This window comes from Arvicola amphibius, chromosome 6 (genome assembly GCF_903992535.2).
Source record: "Arvicola amphibius chromosome 6, mArvAmp1.2, whole genome shotgun sequence".
Taxonomy (NCBI): Eukaryota; Metazoa; Chordata; class Mammalia; order Rodentia; family Cricetidae; genus Arvicola; species Arvicola amphibius.
This window is the reverse complement of record NC_052052.2, coordinates 109,031,197-109,053,222: the sequence shown is the minus strand read 5'-3', so window position 1 is coordinate 109,053,222 and position 22,026 is coordinate 109,031,197. Positions and strand designations below refer to the sequence as shown.

The 22,026-nt window shown below is 37.4% G+C and overlaps 1 protein-coding gene across 3 annotated transcripts in view; it reads right to left on the bottom strand.

Moving 5' to 3' along the window:
• The window catches only part of LOC119817583 (aldo-keto reductase family 1 member C21-like), a 65,051-nt gene that overhangs the window by 20,343 nt on the left and 22,682 nt on the right, over positions 1-22,026 (bottom strand). For 2 of the 3 annotated variants that reach the window (XR_005285919.1, XM_038334904.1), the window contains exons 1-5: positions 10,397-10,554; positions 7,053-7,220; positions 6,086-6,202; positions 5,427-5,504; positions 5,080-5,202 (exon numbers count right to left, since the gene is read on the bottom strand). Coding sequence is in view for 2 of the 3 variants with exons in the window: in XM_038334904.1 (XP_038190832.1) it covers positions 5,080-5,202; positions 5,427-5,504; positions 6,086-6,202; positions 7,053-7,220; positions 10,397-10,480 (570 nt within the window). In the remaining variant the exon portion in view is untranslated. Of the gene's footprint in view, positions 1-5,079; positions 5,203-5,426; positions 5,505-6,085; positions 6,203-7,052; positions 7,221-10,396; positions 10,555-22,026 lie in introns of those variants that run through there. The other variant, XM_038334906.1, reaches the window with a different exon arrangement.

The following is a 22,026-nucleotide window of genomic DNA, read 5'->3' as shown; positions in this document are numbered from 1 at the left end:
TAAGATATCTGGGAGTAACTCTAACCAAGGAAGTGAAGGATTTATTTGACAAGAAGTTTAAGTCTTTGAAGAAAGAAATTGAAGAGGATACCAGAAAATGGAAGGATCTCCCCTGCTCGTGGATTGGGAGGATCAACATAGTAAAAATGGCAATTCTACCGAAAGCAATCTATAGATTCAATGCAATCCCCATCAAGATCCCATCAAAATTCTTCACAGATATTGAGAGGACAATAATCAACTTTATATGGAAAAACAAGAAACCCAGGATAGGCAAAAAAGTCTTATACAATAAAGGTACTTCTGGAGGCGTTACCATCCCTGACTTCAAACTCTATTACAGAGCTACAGTATTGAAAACAGCTTGGTACTGGCATAAAAACAGAGAAGTTGACCAATGGAATCGTATAGAAGACCCGGATCTTAAACCACAAACCTATGAACACCTGATTTTTGATAAAGGAGCCAAAAGTACACAATGGAAGAAAGAGGGCATCTTCAACAAATGGTGCTGGCATAACTGGATGTCAACCTGTAGAAGAATGAAAGTAGATCCATATCTATCACCATGCACAAATCTCAAGTCCAAATGGATTAAAGACCTCAATATTAATCTGAACACACTGAGCTTGATAGAGGAGAAATTGGGAAGTACTCTACAACAAACGGGCACAGGAGACCATTTCCTACGCATAACCCCAGCTGCACAGACATTAAGGTCAACATTGAATAAATGGGACCTCCTGAAGCTGAGCAGCTTCTGTAAAGCAAAGGACATTGTCACTAAGACACAAAGGCAGCCTATGACTGGGAAAAGATCTTCACCAACCCTGCAACTGACAAAGGTCTGATCTCTAAAATATATAAGGAAATCAAGAGACTAGACTTTAAAATGCTAATTAACCCAATTAAAAAATGGGGTGCTGAACTGAACAGAGAATTTTCAACCGAAGAAGTTCAAATGGCCAAAAGACACTTAAGGACATGTTCAACCTCCTTAGCCATTAGGGAAATGCAAATCAAAACAACTTTGAGATATCATCTTACACCTGTCAGATTGGCTAAAATCCAAAACACCAATGATAACCTTTGCTGGAGAGGTTGTGGGGTAAGGGGTACACTCATCCATTGCTGGTGGGAATGCACACTTGTGCAACCACTTTGGAAAGCAGTGTGGCAGTTTCTCAGGAAATTCGGGATCAACCTACCCCAGGACCCAGGAATTCCACTATTGGGAATCTACCCAAGAGATGCCCAATCATACTACAAAAGCATTTGCTCAACTATGTTCATAGCAGCATTATTTGTAATAGCGAGATCCTGGAAACAACCTAGATGCCCTTCAGTGGAAGAATGGATGAAGAAACTGTGGAATATATACATGCTAGAATACTACTCAGCGGTAAAAAACAATGACATCTTGAATTTTGCATGCAAATGGATGGAAATAGAAAACACTATTCTGAGTGAGGTAACCCAGACCCAAAACGATGAACATGGGATGTACTCACTCATAATCGGTTTCTAGCCATAATTAAAGGACATCGAGCCTATAATTTGGGATCCTTGAGAAGATAATAAGAAGGTGAACACCCCCTCCCCAAAAAAGATATAGTAATCCTCCTGGATATTGGAAGTAGACACGATCGCCAGGCAAAAATTGGGAACTTGAGGGTGGGGCGAGATGCGGCCAAGGGAAGATGCGGAGAGAAAAGCATGAAGGGGAGAATGGGGGGAGCTAGGAGGAATGGGATGCTTGGGATGCAGGAAGGGTGGATATGGGAGCAGGGAAGCATATATCTTAATTTAGGGAGCCATCTGAGGGTTGTCAGGAGACTTGACCCTAGAGGGGTTCCCAGGTTTATAGGGAGACGCCCCCAGTTAGTTCCTTGGGCAACTGAGGAGAGGGAGCCTGAAAAGGCCAGTTCCTATAGGCCATACTGATGAATTTCTTGCATATCACCATAGAACCTCCACCTGGCGAGAGATGAAGAAAATGACTGAGCCCCACATTGGAGCCCCGGACTGAGCTCCCAAGGTCCTGATGAGGAGCAGAAAGAGAGAGAACATGAGAAAGAAAGTCAGGACCGTGAGGGAACCTCCACCTGGCAATAGATGAAGAAAATGACTGAGCCCCACATTGGAGCACTGGACTGAGCTCCCAAGGTCCTGATGAGGAGCAGAAGGAGAGAGAACATGAGAAGGAAAGTCAGGACCGTGAGGGGTGAGTTCACCCATGGAGACGGAGGGACAGAACTAATGGGAGATCACCAACTCCAGTTGTAAGGGGACTGATGGAACATGCGACCAAACAGGACTCTCTGAATGTGGCCGACAGTTGGGGCTGACTGAGAAGCAAAGGACAATGGCGCTGGGCTCTGATTCTTCTGCATGGACGGGCTCTGTGGGAGCCTTCTCAGCTTGGTCGATCACCTTCCTGGACCTGGGGGGAGTTGGAAGGACCTTGGTCTTAGCATGGAGTGGGGAGCCGTGATGGCTCCCTTGGCCTGGAGAGGGAGGGAAGGGGGGTGTGGGTGGAGGGAGGGAAGGGTGAGCAGGAGGGGAGGAGATGGAAATTTTAAATATAAAAAAATAAACCATGGAAAAAAAAGTAACCATTTTGAGATAAATCAAATTTTATCAAAATTCTAGATGATATTACCCATTTCTTCTATGCGGAATCATGACATAAGCCTAGATGCAGAACATGGAAAGGACTTACTAAATTTTGACTGTTAAAGAGAACAATAAAGCCCAAACTATAAAGTCTATAGCTTGAAACAGCCAGTTGGGTATAGATTACAAACCTGGCAGATTTTAGCAAGAACTTAAAACCAAAAATTAATTCAAATAAATGAAGTAATTCAAAATCAATAAATTCATTTGAATGGACACAGAGAACAGAGATAATTTGACAAAGAAAAAGAAAAACATAAACTTCATGTCACTAACAATTGTGGTTTCTACAACTCTTGTCTAAGAACATTGGTAACTAAAGGTATACATTTAAGTAGAACTAGGCTTTTCTTTAGTAGACAATAAAATAAGAAGTAACAATACAACTTGAACTTGAATTTGAAGTAACAAATTGAAACAAAATAATTGGCTTAGGAAAAATCTTTAATGGATTCTCAAATATTTTATTGCAGTTCATCATAAACTATGAATTCCTTCTTGCAAATCATGCACCCATGTCACAGCATTTGGACTGGAGGAAAATGTTGAAAAAGAAAGGATTTGCCTGAGAGGAGCAATTTCACAGTCAATGGAACATCACTAAAAGTATGACATTGCATCGGTCCATAACCCTTTATCATATTCCATGTGAACATCAGAACATGGGAAGATGCTTTCTTGGCAAAAAGTTTAGCATTAGTGAATAAACCATTCAAACTCAAATTCTAGGTGTGCAAACTTGCAGTGATAGAAAAACTGTCTATGATTAAAACATAAGTATCTGAATCGACTCAGTACTTTAATTATTCTTCTTAGATGTCATTTAGAAAAGCACAGATCAATATTAAAGTATAAAAGATCTGGGAAAATATTTGGGAAAAATGTATGCATAACAGTTTTACCTTGATGAGGAAAGAACTACATAAGATGATTTGGGACAACAGGGAAATCTTACTAAGAATTGATAATTTATAGAACATGAAAGCTGGAGAGATGACTCAGTAATTGAAGCAATTGTTACACAAAGAAGAGGCCTGGAGTTCAGACTCCAAGAACCTGCATAAACTTGAGAAGGGCAGACTGCTCCGTCCATGCTTCTAGATTTTAAGGGCAAAAACAAAGAACCCACGAAACAACTTAACTAGTAAAACTATCATCATTCAAAATGGGTTTGAATGGCATAATCTGTTTCAAAGCACAAACTGTGGGAGGAAGACTAACATCAGCCTTAGGCCTCTATGTATACCATTGCACATACTATATGTACACCACAAGCACATATACAAGAAATGAAGCATAGGGTGAAATGTTATAAACTCGGTTCTCATAATGCAAATCCAACCAAAAAAATATGTGTCCTCATTCCAAGGAGAAGTTTGAAAAATTATTAGAGGTTGGTAGTAATACGTACATCTAACTTTGAAAGTTTTGCCAAGGTATTGTTCAAATATGTAATCATATGCATTTACTATAATTTACAGTCTTGCAAAATGTCTACAATTTTGGAAATAGATGAAGAAATATAGAAGATCTGTACCATTAATTAAAATTTCTTAAGTGGTTTAAAATAATCATAAAATTATATAAAATTATGAATATCACATTGTTTTTTCTAATCTAAGTTTAATATTTTAATATCTAATAAATTGATCTGGCTATGACAAGTATATTAATAGCATACACCCTTATTTCCTATATGTTACTTTATCTTGTCTACTGTAAGTTGTTTTAAATATCTGAGAGAACGGAGTCACAGATACAAGGAAGTTCTTTCACACTTTACTTGATGCCAAAAAGCCAGTGAAATATGCCCAGGAACAAAGTCAGCTGAAGTATTGTTCAAAGTTTCTGAGTATTAATATTATACATCCAAATAATATCACTAAGAACAGTAAACTCCCTCGCTCTAACCTGGATGAGAATTGTGACCTGTTGTAATTCTTATGTAGCTAAGTCTTGGTCCATAATCACCAAAGCATGGGAAACCTACAGAAGCCTAGACCAGTATCATTTGTTACATTCACAGTATCCTTGTTTCCTGGACATCTCAAGCTTTTTCAGTCTTATCTCAGTACACTTCCTAATAGCCTTCTCCCTTTGTATATTGTTTTTTCTTAATATACCAAATAAAGTTTAACCTATCCTTCAGACTGTAATCAAGACTGTAGTCTAGCTTGATTATCATACCTCTCTACAATCTACTAAGAAAAGATTTCTGTTTGTGTTTTCTATTAAGGCTTCACAGAGGAAAACAAAATCAACTGTCATAAAAATCCTGTGTGTAAACACTCTGGCGTTAGCTTGTGTTGCTCCACATATAAAATGAATGCTGAAACCCGTACCTATTAATCAGTGGCAACAAGGGAAACGGGAGACGGAGAACAAGAGGTTAAGGATGCCCACCTCATTACACACAGGCTTGTACTTGAGCCCTGGCTTGTTCAGGATCATCTCCAGCTGCCTGCGGTTAAAATTGGACACTCCAATGGACTTGGTCAGTCCTGCATCCTTACACTTCTCCAAGGCCTAAAGAAGAAAAGGGAGTCACAAAGTATTTTATGTGGTTGTATATCCCTTTGATTCTATTATGTTAAAGTCATGCATGCTACCCCAACTCTTAAATAAAACATTCCTTGGAAATAATGTCAGTTTTTCACAAAGAAGACACACCCCACTCTCATGAATGAAAGAGTGGCCTGATGTTTTCTCTCCCTGCATTCCCTCATGTGCTCTCTATTTCTAGTACTCACTTCCCATGTGGCACAGAGATCCACTGTGTCAAATATTAATTTTCCATGTTCATCTACTGGTAAATTTTCTTCTCCTGGCTGGAATAGAAGCAAAAGTTAAAGTAACATCTCAAAAAGGCATGTTTTCTATCAGTAGCCATGTTTTAGGGAAAGGGAATGCTGAGAATTAACACTCCATAATATAGATGGGTCATATTTAATGTAATTATATTTGTCATGCTTTTTTAATGTGAGTTATATAAAATGTCTTTAGGTTGTAAGATTCTATTTTCTCATGCCTATTATATGTGTTCCTAAATATTACATCTCTGGGTCATTATGGGCTGTCCTCTAGATTTTTATAAATTTTTTAGGGCTTTCAACATTGTGAGTAACAAATTTTGTGTCTCTTCCCTGGAGAAGACTATTTTCCTTACTCTAATTCATTAGTTACCCATAGTTGCTGCCTCATGAGATTTTCCCCTTCCACATTAACATGTTTACTGATCGTTGTTTGGGTCTACTTAATCGGCACGTTGGTAAGACTTCATGGGTATAGATTCCCTGGTATCTCTAGAAAATACAATCTCATAGAAAACCCTCTATTTCTCTGAATCCTACCACCATCATAACTACAAACTACTCTAAATAAAATAGTTTTGATTATTCAAAAAACATACTTTCAGGGCCATTGGGAAATGTATGAGGTAAAGGTCCACATAGTCCAACTGAAATTTCTTCAATGACCGTTCCAAAGAAGATCTCACCAGTTCTGGGCGAAGACAATTACACCAAACCTACAGCAAAAGGTGGAATTCAGATTGAATTAATACATTCTAGGAATTTTTCATTTACTTTACCTATTACAGATTTTTTTCCTACTAATTTTAAATTGATGTGGTCAGTGGGAATATTGCGCTTCTTCCCAAAAGTCTTTTAATCTGATCCAGCCATGTACATCATGAATTAATCTTGGAAATTACTCAAGACACAATATTTTAGTCAAGCAATAACAATTTTCACCATCAATATTATCTTTCAATGGATTTAAAATTCACAATGAGAGTCTAATATTCTAACTAGTCAACCCAATATGAAATAGTTGGTGGTGAAAGTATCTATATGTGTGTACTGTTTTGCTTATTCAGTATACACATATGGAGGCTTAATGTCATTCTTGTGTGCTTATTTCTGTCACTCTCAGTCTATGCATTTTTAATTTACATAACCATAGGGAAAATATTTTCAACATTTTGTTGTATACTAGATTAGTTACATCTTGCTTAACAACCAAAATATAATCTTATTTTCTCATATTACTAAAGGTATCTGAAATATTCAGAACAATTAGAACTGCTAAAAAGTTATCCAAGAGATAAGCAAAGCTCCTGAATGTCTTCCATAATCCACTTACATCATAGTCCTATAAACCAAGATGATGAAGTAAGAGCCATCAAATCAAATCATATTCATAAATCTAAAGACAGCAATAATGTGCCAACCATCCCCTGTCAATAAACACTATCCACTGTGTGTAAGCACAAAGATAAAACAGTAAATACAATTCACTAATAATTACTGATCCAGTCATATCAACCTCTGTCCAAATATTATGGTTCATTTGCAGGTACATTATATAAACAGTACCTTGGATGTCAAAAATATATCTTCTCTCCTCACAGTGCCATCAGCAATCTTACTTCGGATGACCTCTCCCACATAATCTTCAGTTTTATAAACAGGAGCAGAATCAAAATGACGGAAGCCAACATCTATAGCTACTTTGATGATCTCCTTAATCTTACTTTCGGGAAACTGAGGAACAACAAAAGGTACCATTTACAGTTAGACAGGCATGTATCAGAAAGTATTCAGGCATAAAATGTGACCTGTTCTGGTATCAATGTCTCAATGCATCTTATGTCACAAGGACTCCATCTAAGTTAATTATTACATTTGTCTATGTAGTAACAAGAGGAAAGCATTCTGGGAACCTCTTCTATTCTCCACAGTTTAGTCATCATCACAAGATATCTCTCCTAGCATTTAGGATCCAGGACTTAAACAGGAAATCATAAGAATATTAAAAAATTTACCCAGGAAATATGTTTCAGTGGACATAAACATTAAATGTTGTGTAAGTAAATTTTCCCCAACTCCAAGCCAAGGCCATAAAACTGAGTTCTATGTTCCAAGAAGTCAGCTACTTAGTGGTTTCAGAAGAAAAAGAGCTGACTCTTTCCCTAAATAACTGATGACCACAAAAATCTTACAGAACCTTGTAGTTTCAAAAAACAAAAGAAAACAAAAATAGACAATTTAAGAGAAGCAACTGACTTCTCAGTCTGCCCTCTTCCCTATCCTTGGCTACAAAAACAGAGCTGAAAAGGCATCATCTGAGTCCTGTCACTCCAGTTGCTAGGTAAGTGGGTCTCATGCCATGATGACTGTGTGGCCAGAACTTGAGAATCTCCTTTTCTGGCATCAAGTAAAACTTTCTCTGGGATGAATCCTACTTGATCATTATGGATGATTTTTTTGATATGTTCTTGGATTCGGTTTGCCAATATTTTTTTTGAGAATTTTTGCTTCGATGTTCATGACAAAGATTGGTCTGTAATTCTCTTTCTTGGTTGTGTCATTGTGTGGTTTTGGTATCAGGGTAATTGTAGCTTCATAAAAAGAGTTTGGCAATGACTCTTCTGTTTCTTTTATGTGGAACACATTAAGGAGTATAGTTATTAGCTCTTCTTGAAAGGTCTAGTAGAATTCTTCACTAAAACAATCTGGTCCTGGGTTTTTGTTTTTGTTGTTGTTTTGTTTTGTTTTTTTATTTTATTTTATTTTTTGTTGTTGTTGTTTTTGGTGGAGGTTTTTGATGACAGCTTCTATTTCCTCAAAACTTATAGGGGTGCAGGTGGGGTGGGTGAAAGGGGAAAGAGGAAGAGAGAGAAAAGGGAGAAGGGGAGGACTGGGGAGAGCTTGGGGGATTGGGATGGATGAGATGGAGGAAGGATGGATATGGGAGCAGGGAAGAAGATATCATAATTAAGGGAGGCATTGTGGGGTTGGCAAGAGGCTTGGCTCTGGAGGGGTTCCCAGGTGTCCACAGGGTTGTCCCCAGCTAGGACCCTGAGCAGTGGAGGAGAGGGTGCCTAAACTGGCCTTGTCTCGTAATCAGACTGATTACTATCTTGAATATCACCATAGAAACTTGGTCTGGCGATAGATGGAGATAAAGACAGAAACCCACATGGGAGCACTGGACTGAGCTCCCAAGGTCCAGTTAAAGAGCAGAAGGAGGGAGAATATAACAAAGGAAGTCAGGACTATGAGGGGTTGCTTCACACACTGAGACAGTGTGTCTGAACTAATGGGAGCTCACCAAAGCCCGCTGGACTGGGACTGAACCGAGCATGGGATCAAACTGAACCCTCTGAATGGGGCTCACAATTGAGGCAGACTGAGAAGCCAATGATAATGGCACTGGAATTTGTCTCTACTGCATGTACTGGCTTTTGGGGATCCTAGTCTATTTGGATGCATACCTTCCTAAGCCTGGATGGAGGGGAAAGGGCCTTGGACTTCCCACAGGGCAGGGTAGCCTGCCCTCTCTTAGGACTGGAGGGGGAGGGTGGAGGAGGAGTGGGGGAGTGGGAGGGAAGTGGGAGGAGGGGTGGAAGTGGAAATTTTGATTCCTATTATTTATAAAGTAATAAAAAATTATCAGAAAAAAACTTTCTCTAGTTTTTGAAATAGTTTAAATTCTCATCTTTTGTTTCTTCTTACACAATTAATTCTTAAATAGTCTTACACTGGGAATTTTCTATTAGCTTTCTCCCAGGAAAAGTGGACAGAACTCATGAAATTTCCCAAACAATGATTTCAGAAAGGGTGCTGTGAAGTTTAAATGGATACTGTTTAGAGCCTCTATTCAAAGAGCTTCATAGGCAGTTTGTATATAAACACTTGTCTTTACATGTCCCCATTTCCTGTCTCCAAATCAAAATATGTTTATGAGAGCCCCGGTGCTTGTTCCAGTAGTAGGATTGCAATCTACATATTATGAAATCTGTGTTCTAATTTTTAATCAACAAAATTATGACACACAATGACACACCTGCTGTCTCCTCTAGACAACACCTTTTTCTTATTTTGAAACCTTAGGAGCTCCTAATCTTCTGCCTTTTATTCTGCTTTCCTCCACAATTTAAGCAACTCTTGTCATTGTTCTTTATCATTGTCCTTTGGACACTTCAAAAACATGTAATTACATTGAAATAATTCAACAGGTTAATCACTATCAACAATTCTGATGACTTTTTTCAATCCCTGAGATTCAAAAGGTGGAAGAGAAATGACTTAAGTCTGTTGATCTCTGTCCTCCACAATTGATCCATGGTAAATATAAACACAAACACCCCATGCACACGGGGGATGGGTGGGAATAAGAGAACAGAAGAGAAGGGAAAGGACAAACAGAAAACAAAATTTGAGCCTTCTATACCTAAAAGCCCATACCCTGTAATTAAAAGGTAATAGTCACTCAAGAAGAGAGAGAATCTGTAGAAAATGAGGAACCATTCTGCGCACAAAGCACTAGTGTTGAAATTGTGTGGATAATTCAAATCTAGCAAAAACCACATAATCCATTTCTTGAACGGGTAGCCTAACTGCAAAAATTTTTCCCTAGATGTGAAATACATTGTAGGTAAACATTTAAAGATTCTATAATATTCATTTTCAGGTAGTAAAACAGAAATAAATGGACATTAACAACAGGGAGCATGACTCCAGGATAATCATTAGGCAGCCAGTGACCACACTCTGTCTCTGAGCAGTCTTTCTCTCTTACAGCACATAGCTGTAGCCTGGGTAAGTATGAATCTAGGAACCCCAGCATTACCAGGAAGTGGTATAATCATATAGTTTTACATTTATTCTGGTTCTATTTCTTCTAAACCCTCAACACCCAGCATCACTGTTTTTACCTCTGCAGGTACAGCAGTTCCAAAGCCCAGCACAGGTATGAAGTGCCCATCATTCAGTTCTATATTTTGACATTTAGAGTTCATCTTCTGTCACTTTTCAGGGTTAGTTGGTTCTGCCTGTTGTTATCCTTCAGAGGTCATTAAGTAATGGGAGTTACTCTGCTGCCTTCCAAATTAAATAGCAGTCTGTGACATGTGGGAGGAGATTAGCTGACTTCCACCAGTGAGGATAAAATGACTAACTTATCTTTAGCTGAAAGCTAAGAATAGCCATCACAGGATGTATAGCATGATCTTCAAGTAGATTAATTGCTATCTTTCTGAGGAAATAACACACTGGTTTCCATAGTGACTAAACAAATTCGCACTACTACAAGTAATGGATGTGTATTCCCTTTAATTCACATCCTCAGTTTCATGAGGGCTCATTTATCAATTGTTGATCTCAGTGCCTGTGCTAATGGTGTTCTGTTCAGAAATTCTCCTGTAACAATGGCGTAAAGGTTATTCCACTTTTTCTCTTCATTGTATTCAGTATATTTAGTTTTGTATTGTTGTATTTCATCCATTTGGAGATGATATGAGGCAAGATGGTATATATGTCTTGTAGAAATGATTTCTGTTTAGTCAATAGGGTTTTTCTAAAGATCTTACTTGTATTTCTGGCCAGAATGTTGTAAGAAAGTGCACCATTTCAGCAGCTGATACCAAAAAAAAAAAAAAAAAAAAAAAAAAAAAAACTGTCTTATAGTACTGCTACAAGCATCATGACATCTTCTTGACCAGATGGAGTCATTGTTGTGGGTCCCCATCTTGTTCCTGGAAACTTCAACAATTACTGCAGGAAAATCTACTAATCGTTGTGGACAACTTAAACATTATTCATATAGACATATATTCAACAGAAGATACTATATAGACAAAATTAGCATGGAGAAAAGTAAAATATTTTCTTAAAATGTATCTTCTTTCTGTCCCATATAAGAATGTACCTGACATGAGATGGAAATCTAAATTTTTCTCTTAAGAACATGCTTGGATTTAGAGAAGGATAGCCATTGTCCAACTCCAAAGCCCCTTTCTCTCTCTCTCTCTCTCTCTCTCTCTCTCTCTCTCTCTCTCTCTCTCTCTCTCTCTTTCTCTCTCTCTCTCTCTTCCTCTCTCTGTCTCTCTCTTTCTCTTACTCTTTCTCTCTCCATATAATATATATATATATATATATATATATATCACCTGATATATATTGATATCTGTCTGTCTGTCTATTGATCATTGTCCTTTGGACACTTCAAAAACATGTTATTACATTGAAATGATTCAACAGGTTAAGCACTATCAACAATTCTGATGACTTTTTTCAATCCCTGAGATTCAAAAGGTGGAAGAGAAATGACTAAGTCTGTTGATCTCTGTCCTCCACAATTGATCCATGGCAAATATAAACACAAACACCACACACACACAGAAATGGGAGAGAGGGGGAAATGAAAGAACAGAAAAGAAGGGAAAGGACAAAAAGAAAAAAACAAAATTTGAGCCTTCTATACCTAAAAGCCCATACCCTGTAATTAAAAGTTAATAGTCACTCAAGAAAAGAGAGAGTTATTTTTTTCTTATTAGGCACCTAAACATCCAGAATCTCTTTACTTTTTGAAGATGTACATTTTCCTGTAAAGACAAGAACAGAATCTTCCACAATCCTATATGAGGTTTCCTTACCACCTGTATGATTTTAACTGCTGTGAATGAGCTGTCATTTCTCTTTCTCACAAATTTTTATTTTTTTCAAAGCAAATCTTTATTCATCTTGAGGGTAGGGTATTCGTAGTTTCTCTTCTCCTGTGGAAACAAGAACAAAACCCCTTCCCAAACTTAGCCCATCTTCTGGTTTCCATTGTGAGGTCAACACATCCTTGAAATATACTGACTGATTTAATTGAGGAGTTTTTTTTAATTATCCATTGTCTCTCTGTTGCTGTTGTTCCTTTTTCATTAGCGTTAGGAAAATTCAATGTTAATAAAGCATTATGCAATCCATTTCTGTGGGTATTTTCCATCCCTTTCTGATTGTTTAGCATATCTTTTATAGTTTGATTTGATCTTTCTATACCTATGTGATCTGTAGGATTCTTTGGTATATCTGTGATATGCTTTATATTATAAGCAAAAAAACCTGTTTTATTTTCTTAGACACATATACTGGACCTTTGTCTGTCTTTATTTGTGCAAGTATACCCATGATGGCCATAACTTCTATTAAATGTGTGATTACTGAATCAGTCTTTTCTGAGCTCAAGGCAGTTGCCCATTGAAGACCTGAATAAGTGTCAATGGTGTAGTGTACATATTTTAATTTTCCAAATTTTGTAAAGTGGAACACATCCATCTGCCAGATCTCATTCCTTTGAGTACCCTTTGGGTTTCTTCCTGCAGGTAATGGTATTTGGTTATAGAAAGAATAAGTAGCTTGTTGCCATGTAACAGGAAACTCTTTCTTTAAACCTTTGCTATTGACATAAAGTTTTTATGAAATTCTGATGCCTTGAACATACTTCCAATCAATAACTGATCAATTTTTGCATTACCTTGTGCTTGAGGAACTGGCAGACCCAAATAGGATCGAGTGAGTGTTATGTATATGGGACAAAGCCTATTTCTGATTATGTCTTGAACCTGAATGAATAATGAAGTCAATTCTGTATCATTTGGTATAAATTCAGCAATTTCTATATGCAAAACAACTCTTTCTGTTTATCATCAATCAGTCACTATATTGAGAGGTTCTTTTTTTAGTTATTAAATTTTTTAATTTTTTTATATTTTATTGCTTTATAAATAATACTATTCAAAATTTCCACTTCCTCCCCTCCTCCCATTTTCCTCCTGTTCCCCCTACTCACCCTCCCCCCTCCAGTCCTAAGAGAGGACAGGGTACCCTACCCTGTGGGAAGTCCAAGGCCCTTTCCCCTCCATCCAGGCTTAGGAAGGTGTGCATCCAAATAAACTAGGATACCCAAAAGCCAGTACATGCACTAGAGACAAATCACAGTCTCAAAAACTGATCACATACTAGATAACAAAACATACCTCAACAGAAACAAAAAACTGGAATAACGTCATGTAGCTTATTGGATCACCATGGCTTAATATTAGAATTCAACAACAACACTAATTCCAGAAAGCCAACACACATGAAATTAAACAATGCTCACCTGAAATATACATAAGTCAAGGAAGAAATAAAAGAAGAAATTAAAGACTTCCTAAAATTCAGTGAAAATGACCTCAAAACATACCCAAATTTATGGGTATTAATATTAAGCAATATTAAGAGGAAAGTTCATTGCACTAAATGTGTAAATAAAGAAGCTGGAAAAAATCCCACACTAGTGAATTAGCAGAACATTTGAAACTTTAGAACAAAAAGAAGCAAACACACATAAAAGAACTAGATGGCAGGAAATAATCAAATTGAGAGCTGATATAAAAAAAATAGAAACAAAAAAAGCAATGCAAAGAATCAATGAGACAAAGAGTTGGTTCTTTGAGAAAATCAACAGAATAGACAAACCTTTATCCAAACTAACCAAAAGGCAGAGAGAGAATATCCAAATGAATAAAATCAGAAATGAAACAGGAGACTAACAACAGACCTGGAGGAAATACAGGGAATCATCAGGTCATATTTCAAAAACTATAATCCACATAATTGGATAACTTGCAGGAAATGGACATATTTCTGGATAAATGTAACTACCAAAATTAAATCAAGATAAGATAAGTAATTTAAATAAACCTATAACTGCTAAAGAAATAGAAACAGTCATCAAAAGTCTCCCAACCAAAAAAAAAAGCCCAGGACCAGATGGTTTCAGCTCAGAATTCTACAAGCTTTTCAATGAAGAACTAATACCAATACTCCTCAAATTGTTTCACACAATAGAAACAGAAGGAACATTGCCAAACTCTTTTTATGAGGCTACAATTACCCTGATACCCAAACCACATAAAGACATTACAGACCAATCTCACTCATGAGTATTAATGCAAAAATACTTAATACTAAAAAAATACTGTCATTTCAAATTCAAGAACACATTAGAAAAATAATCCACCATGATCAAGTCGGCTTCATCCCAAAGATGCGGGGATGGTTCAACATACAAAAATCTGTCAATGTAATCCACCATATAAACAAATTGAAGAATTAAAACCACATAATCATCTCATTAGATGCTGCAAAATCATTCGACAAAATATAACATCCCTTCATGATAAAGGTCTTGGAGAGAGCAGGGATACAAGAAACATGCCTAAACCTAATAAAGGCAATATACAGCATATACAGCAAGCCAACAGCCAACGTCAAACTAAGTGGAGAGAAACTCAAAACAATCTCATTAAAATTTGGAACAAAACCAAGGTTGTCCATTCTCTCCATATCTATCCAATATAGGTCTTGAGGTACTAGCTAGAGCAATAAGACACCAAAAGGAGAGTAAGAGGATACAAATTAGAAAAGAAGTCAAACTCTCACTATCTGCTGATGTGATAGTTTACATAAACAACATTAGTAATCAGAGAAATGAAAATCAAAACAACTCTCAGATTCCATCGTACACCTGTAAGAATGGCGAAGATCAAAGACACAGATGACAACTTCTGCTGGAGAGGATGTGCGGTAAAGGGAACACTTGTGCATTGCTGGTGGGAGTGCAAATGGGTACAGCCCCTTTGGATATCAGTATGGTTAGTTCTCAGAAAATTAGGAAACAACCTTCCTCAAGACCAAGCAATACCACTTTTGGGTGCACACCCAAAACATGCTCAATGTTACCAAAAGGATGTGTGCTCAACTATGTTTATAGCTGCAATGTTTGTCATAGCCAGAACCTGGAAACAACTTAAATGCCCCTCAACTGAAGAATGGATAAGGAAAATGTTATATATTTACACAATGGTATACTACACAGCAGAAAAAAAAAATGACATCTTGAAATTTGTAGGCAAATGGATGGATCTAGAAAACATCTAAGGTAACCAAGACCTAGAAAGACAAATACCATATGTACTCTCTTATAAGTGACTTAAGACAAAAAGTAAAGAAAATCAGCCTACAAATCACAATCCCAGAGAACATAAACAACAATGAAGACCCTAAGGGAGACATACATGGATCTAATCTTCTTGGGAATTAGAAAAAGACAAGATCTCCTAAGTAAATTGGGAGCATGGAGAGCATGGGAGAAGGTAGAAGGGGAGGGGAGAGGAAGCAAGGTGAGTAGAGAAAAATGTATAGCTCAATAAAATCAATAAAAACAGAAAACCTTGAAAAAATAAAAAAAAAATCCCTTAGTACTATGAGAATAGCACATAATTCTGCCTTTTGGACAGAATTATAAGTGTTAGTTTCACCTTATTTTATTCTGATTTGTAACCTTCCTTTCCTGATTTATTTGCATCAGTATAAAATGTACAGGCTCCAGTTAATGGTGTGTCACATTACAATTTGGGGAAGAATCCAAGTAGTTCTCTTTACGAAGTTAATTCTATTGCTTTTGGGATAATTGCTATAAATTTCTCCCAGAAAATTAGAACAAACTCTTTGCTGGGGTTCATTGTCATCCCAAAACTTTTTAATTCCATCAGTAGTAAAAGGCACTATGATCTCTGGTGGGTCTATACCTGCTAGTTGATGAAGTCTCAATTTTCTTTTTATGATTAATTCAGAAATGACTGCACTAACAAGACTTAACAATGGCAATAGCGATAGACATGCTAACATAGAAGGGGGAAAATCCCATAGCAGTCTTCCCCAGACAAAGATACAGACAACTAACAACTACAGAGAAAGGCAGAATGAGCCTCTCCCAGGGATTAGCCCCATTACTAACTTGTTATCCCATAGAAAGCTGTCAATCCTGAAACCACATATTCATAAGCATCAAAATGGATTCAATAGATTGTATTTGTGTATTTGTCTATGTAAATATGTGAAAGATATATAAAATGTAATATATACTATATATAAAATACTAATGACAAAAAAAGATAGCTATCAATATAAAAGAAGGTACATGGGAGGCCCAAGAAAGAAATATAAAAGGGAAGTAATTTTTTAATTAAAAATAAAAATATGAAACACTAACTCTTAAACAGAAGTTAAATAAAGCAGCAATTAGGGCCAGCTAGCACCACAGCTCTTAGCTTTAGAATATCTGGATGCTTGGCATCCAAAAAAGTTTGAATTTGCTATTCTAAAGAAAAGAATACTTTTTGTATCTGAGGAACATGGTGCCTGACTACTCTTTTGCCTTCATTTTTCTGCCTGTAAGGCATATGTTGCTTGAGACAGTGCAGACATCTTCATTGGTGGTCACTGAGCAAAGACTTTCTGGTGAAGAGTCATGAATTCAGCTGTAGTAGGTCTTGGACCTGAACTGTTCTCAGAGTGATCACAATATATTGTTCTAATAAGTTAAACTGCCATTAAGAGATTTTGTTTGATAGTTGAGTAGCTACTAGGATGACAGCTCTTTTTTCCAGGTTTTCAATCACAAGCAGAAAGTCTCTGTAGCTGTTTGATGATCAACTTTTAGGGACTCTACAATTTAAACAAGAAAGAAAAGAAAAAATTATAACCGTTTACAATAAAGGTCCTAACAAAATTCCAAAAGTAAAATTAATATTCTAAAGTGTGCTTAATGCTTGTAAACACTCAGAATGCTTAGAAACAACAAAACCATGTCTTCATAGAATTGAGTCTCTATGACTTATCCAGCATAGGACTGTAAAGAGAGTCCCCAAACCTCAGTGTCTCATTGAAATTCTGTACTGTCCCGTTTGGAAAGAGTAGCAGAAACTCTTTTTTCCTGTCTTTGGGAGGTGGACACAGTGACTACCTTAATGTGTTTAGGTTACAAAACATGTTCTTCATTATGCTTTGATGTGTTTTTCTTGTCAATGCTTGGACATGGGGTCACTTTCTCTTTCCGAATGCTTGATTTTTCTAATTAGAGCATGTCTGCCCTATATCTCTCAGCATTGCATTATGAAAGCATGCCATTTGTTAACTAATGTCAGAAACCAGGAAGTTTAAATCTTGTTTAAAATTTTACTCTCACATCATTTGTATAGGGTGATATGTTGGTCTTTGAACTTTTGAGTTGTTGTTTAACCAAGATAAGATTATTATCATGAAATGGAAATGGTGCCCGTGTGAAGATGGGAAGGATGACACCCAGGGAATGCTGTTGAAGTATGAATATAAAGCGGTGATACTTAATTTGATCTTCAACTTTACTGAACCTACAGAAGAGATATAGCTATGGGCAGGTATGTAAGGGCATTTCCAAGGAGAGTTAGCTGATGAAAACAGAACTGCCTGGACCTGCCTGGACTGTATGGCATCTTCCATGATGGTCTCATATTTAACAACTTGAAAAGGCTACCTTTTCTGCATGCCTGCTGTCCTTGCTGGTGAGTGCCTCTATCCATCTTTTGTTGCTGCTGTTGCTCTCCTTCACTGATGGTGAAACCTCTTTTTATTCAGTCCTCCTGCATGGGTACTCCATGAGTCCTGCAGGTCTTCAGTGCCAGTCTGAGACTGGTTCCCTTGAGCTTTGTGGACTGAGCAACTACTGCTTTCAACCTCTCCAGCAGCACCCACCCATTCTTGCACTACCCAGCCCCTATCGCATAATCCAATCTAAGAAACTCATTTTCAAGTAGATAATTTTCTGTCGTTACTGTTCATTTGAAAAACGTCCCCACCCGTGAAAACTGTACAGGGACTAGTTATTCCCAAATGCAGCAGTGTTGAGTTGAGGCCTCACAAGACATTTCTAGTGCATGAGGACTCCAACCTCATGAATAAATTAATGTCAGTAATAGAAAGACTTGCTTTTCCACATTCCAAGATCTTTCTCTCTTCTCAAGGATCTTTTGTGCCTTTCTCCTTTCATAGACACAGCTTGTAATCCTGTGTCAGAAACTATCCCATCTATTTGTTTTTTTTTCTGCCCTTTATAACTGTAAGAAACAAATCTCCATCCTTTATAATTTACTACACTCTCTTACAACAGAATAATATAGACTGCAATGACATGGTGATCAAATCTGAAAGAGAATATAAGGAGTATTTGTTAAAGGATTAAAGTAGACAAAATACATTAAATTTTTTACCTTGCCTTTTAAGTACTTTGGAAGAAATATGCTACCTTTCTATTGTAAGAAGTTGGACTAGATTCTACTTCAATGTAACTGTGTGAATGAGAAGAGTCTAGGTGAAGGACAGAGTATTTTCTGAACAGAGAGAAGTGTACAGTGATGTGGCAGGACAGATGAAAAGAATGAAGAAACAGCCACAGTTCCAACCTCCGCCTTCCCACTCATGGATGGTAAATTAGACATCAAAATAAACCAAATAGCATTGATACCATCAGTATGTTCATCTAAAGCTACGTGAGAAGCCCACAGTTTTAGAAAACCTTGAATCCAAGGCAAGAATTTGATGCAAGAATGGCTCTTACATAGCAGGCAATCGTCTATTTTGTCGTGACCTAGCCTAGTTTACTATGGTTTCTCTGATAAAACACTGACCAAAAACTACTTGGGGAAGAAAGGATTTATATTCTCTCTCTCTCTCTCTCTCTGTCTCTCTCTCTCTCTCTCTCTCTCTCTCTCTCTATATATATATATATATATATATATATATATATATATATATACTAAGTGAGAGAAGTCAAAGCAGAAATCTAAACAGAGGAATTGACACAGGAATGAATTTTTGGCACTACTTACAACTTGCTCAGTTACCTTTCTTATTTAATCCAGATATAACTTCTCAGTGTCTTCATCAACTAGAGATCAACAAAATATTCTACAAACATTCTCACAGGCTAATCTCATGGAGACAATTTTTTGATGGAGGTTTCCTTCTCTCAGGTAACTCTAATTTCTGTAGACAAGTTGACAAAAAAAGTAACCAGCTCAAAGATCGTTTATCAGCTTGACACACAATCCCATCAGTATTCAGCTACAACATTTCCTTGTTTATTTGTTCCTATCACTGACTTGAAGACCAGCCTTCAGCAAAGGATAGCTCAGAGGGAATCTGGAGTGTCAGTGTACTAAGACTTTTAATCTGAAGGGATAAGGAAAAGATACACTCACTCTCTTGATAATTTCCTTCTGACTTTTCTTTATTCTTCTATGTATTCTGAATTTATTTTTCCTGATTTCTTTCTCTCATTCTTGATGTTTTCCTTCTAAATCACTTCATTTTTCCCTTGCAGGTTATATACCCCAGCAAAATCTTTCAAGCAATATAAAAATTACAATGAATGCAAGTGAATAGCAGCATGTTTTCCATATCCCTTACTTGATTAAACATTTTTTTGTATTACACGTGAAAAACAATTTGTTCCTAGAGCCCACATATATTCATGTCCAAGCAATTTGTTATTAATTAACAGAGGGTGAGAAAGCATGGTTCTTTCTCAGACAGTTCTTTTGCTGGTACACTGCATTTTGCAGTTACAAGGAAAGGATCAATCACTTTAATACTTATCTCAAGAGCAATCCTATAGGAATCATAAATATAAACTTCTGTATAAGAAAAAGAACCAGTTGGCTCTATTTTAAATCCTCAGATTGCCAAAGCTTTATTTTAATTAGGATGTGCTCTGCAGCCTGTGCAAACATTTCCCAATATTAAGAAGAATTTAAACTAGCTAGGTTACTGTGACTCAATCAATTTTAGAAATGATAACCTAAGCCACAGTTTACCTGTCTCCTCAACAGAAACTCATGTGTTCTAGTTGTGTGACACTTTCTTGTTTTGTTTTTATCCTCTGCATACTCTTCTTCATCAGAGGCCCAGATAACATTTTATCCTACCTTTACCTATGTTAATTTTCCTACTAAACTAACCCCTATCATAATTTCTTACTATATGTACTAAAAACCCTCAATCATCAAAATTCTATTGAAAATAGCACTCTTTTTTTTCATGGTTTATTTTTTTATATTTAAAAATTTCCATGTCCTCCCCTCCTCCTCCCCCTTCCCTCCCCTCCTCCTCCCCCTTCCCTCCCCTCCCCTCCACCCATACCTCCCCTCCCTCCCTCTCCAGGCCAAGGAGCCATCAGGGTTCCCTACTCTATGTTAAGACCAAGGTCCTCCCAACTCCCCCCAGGTCCAGGAAGGTGATCGACCAAGCTGTGAAGGCTCCCACAGAGCCCATCCATGCAGAAGAATCAGAGCCCAGCGCCATTGTCCTTTGCTTCTCAGTCAGCCCCCGCTGTTGGCCACATTCAGAGAGACGGGTTTGGTCGCATGATCCATCAGTCCCATTCCAACTGGAGTTGGTGATCTCCCATTAGTTCTGTCCCACTGTCTCCATGAGTGAACGCACCCCTCACATTCCTGACTTTCTTTCTCATGTTCTCTCTCCTTCTGCTCCTCATCAGGACCTTGGGAGCTCAGTCCAGTGCTCCAATGTGGGGCTCAGTCAGAAAATAGCACTCTTATTGTATAAAATCATGGCTTCAGTTAAACTGTACAACTTAGGAGGAAATCGTCTTCATAACAATCCACAGGTAAAAATATCCTGTAGACTGGGATATTTCTAAGAGATGATCATACTGCATTAAGGGCAGTGGGATTCTCCCCCTGCCCATTTATATAATTCCAGATACCAAGAAAAGTGGCAATGGCAAACATGCAAAGATATACATCAGCAAGAAACATTCTGGGGCCAAGGCTCTTAGGGTCTTACCTATTCGAGATTCACCCATCAGGGTTTTCTTTCCTGGTGGGCCATACCCTTAAAGTCAATTGCCATCTGCTGCTCCCCTGACATGACCACTGACATGTCCCTAAAATCTCATATTACTATTAATACAAAATAACATCCAATCTTTTAAGATTATTTTTTATTGAGCTATATATTTTTCTCCATTTCCCTCTGTTCATCTCCCCTTCCCTTCTACCCTCTCCTATGATCATCATGCTCACAATTTATTCAGGAGATTTTGTATTTTTCTACTTCCCATGTAGAATAGAACCATGTAAGTCTCTCTTAGGCTTCTCTTTGTTATCTAGGTTCTCTGGGGTTGTGAATTATTGTGAATTGCTTTATGTCTAAAGGCCACTTATGAGTAAGTACATATGGTATTTGTCTTTCTGGGTCTGGGTTACGTCAGTCAATATGATGTTTTCTAGATCCATTCATTTGCCTGCAAATTTCAAGTTATCATTACTTTTTCTGTTGTTTAGCACTCTATTGTGTGAATGTACCACATTTTCTTTATCCATTCTTCGGACGAGGGGCACTTAGGTTGTTTCCAGGTTCTGGCTATGACAAACAATGATGTTATAAACATAGTTGAGCACATGCCCTTGTGGTATGATTGAGCATGCTTTGGGTATATACCCAAAAGTGTTATTACTGGGTCTTGAGGTAGGTGGTTTCCCAATCTTCTGAGAAATCCCCAGATTGATATCCAAAGCAACTGTACCAGGTTGCGCACTCACCAGCAATGCGGAAGTATTCCCTTTACCCCACAACCTGTCCAGCATAAGTTGTCATCAGTGTTTTGATCAGTGTTTTGATCTTGGCCATTCTT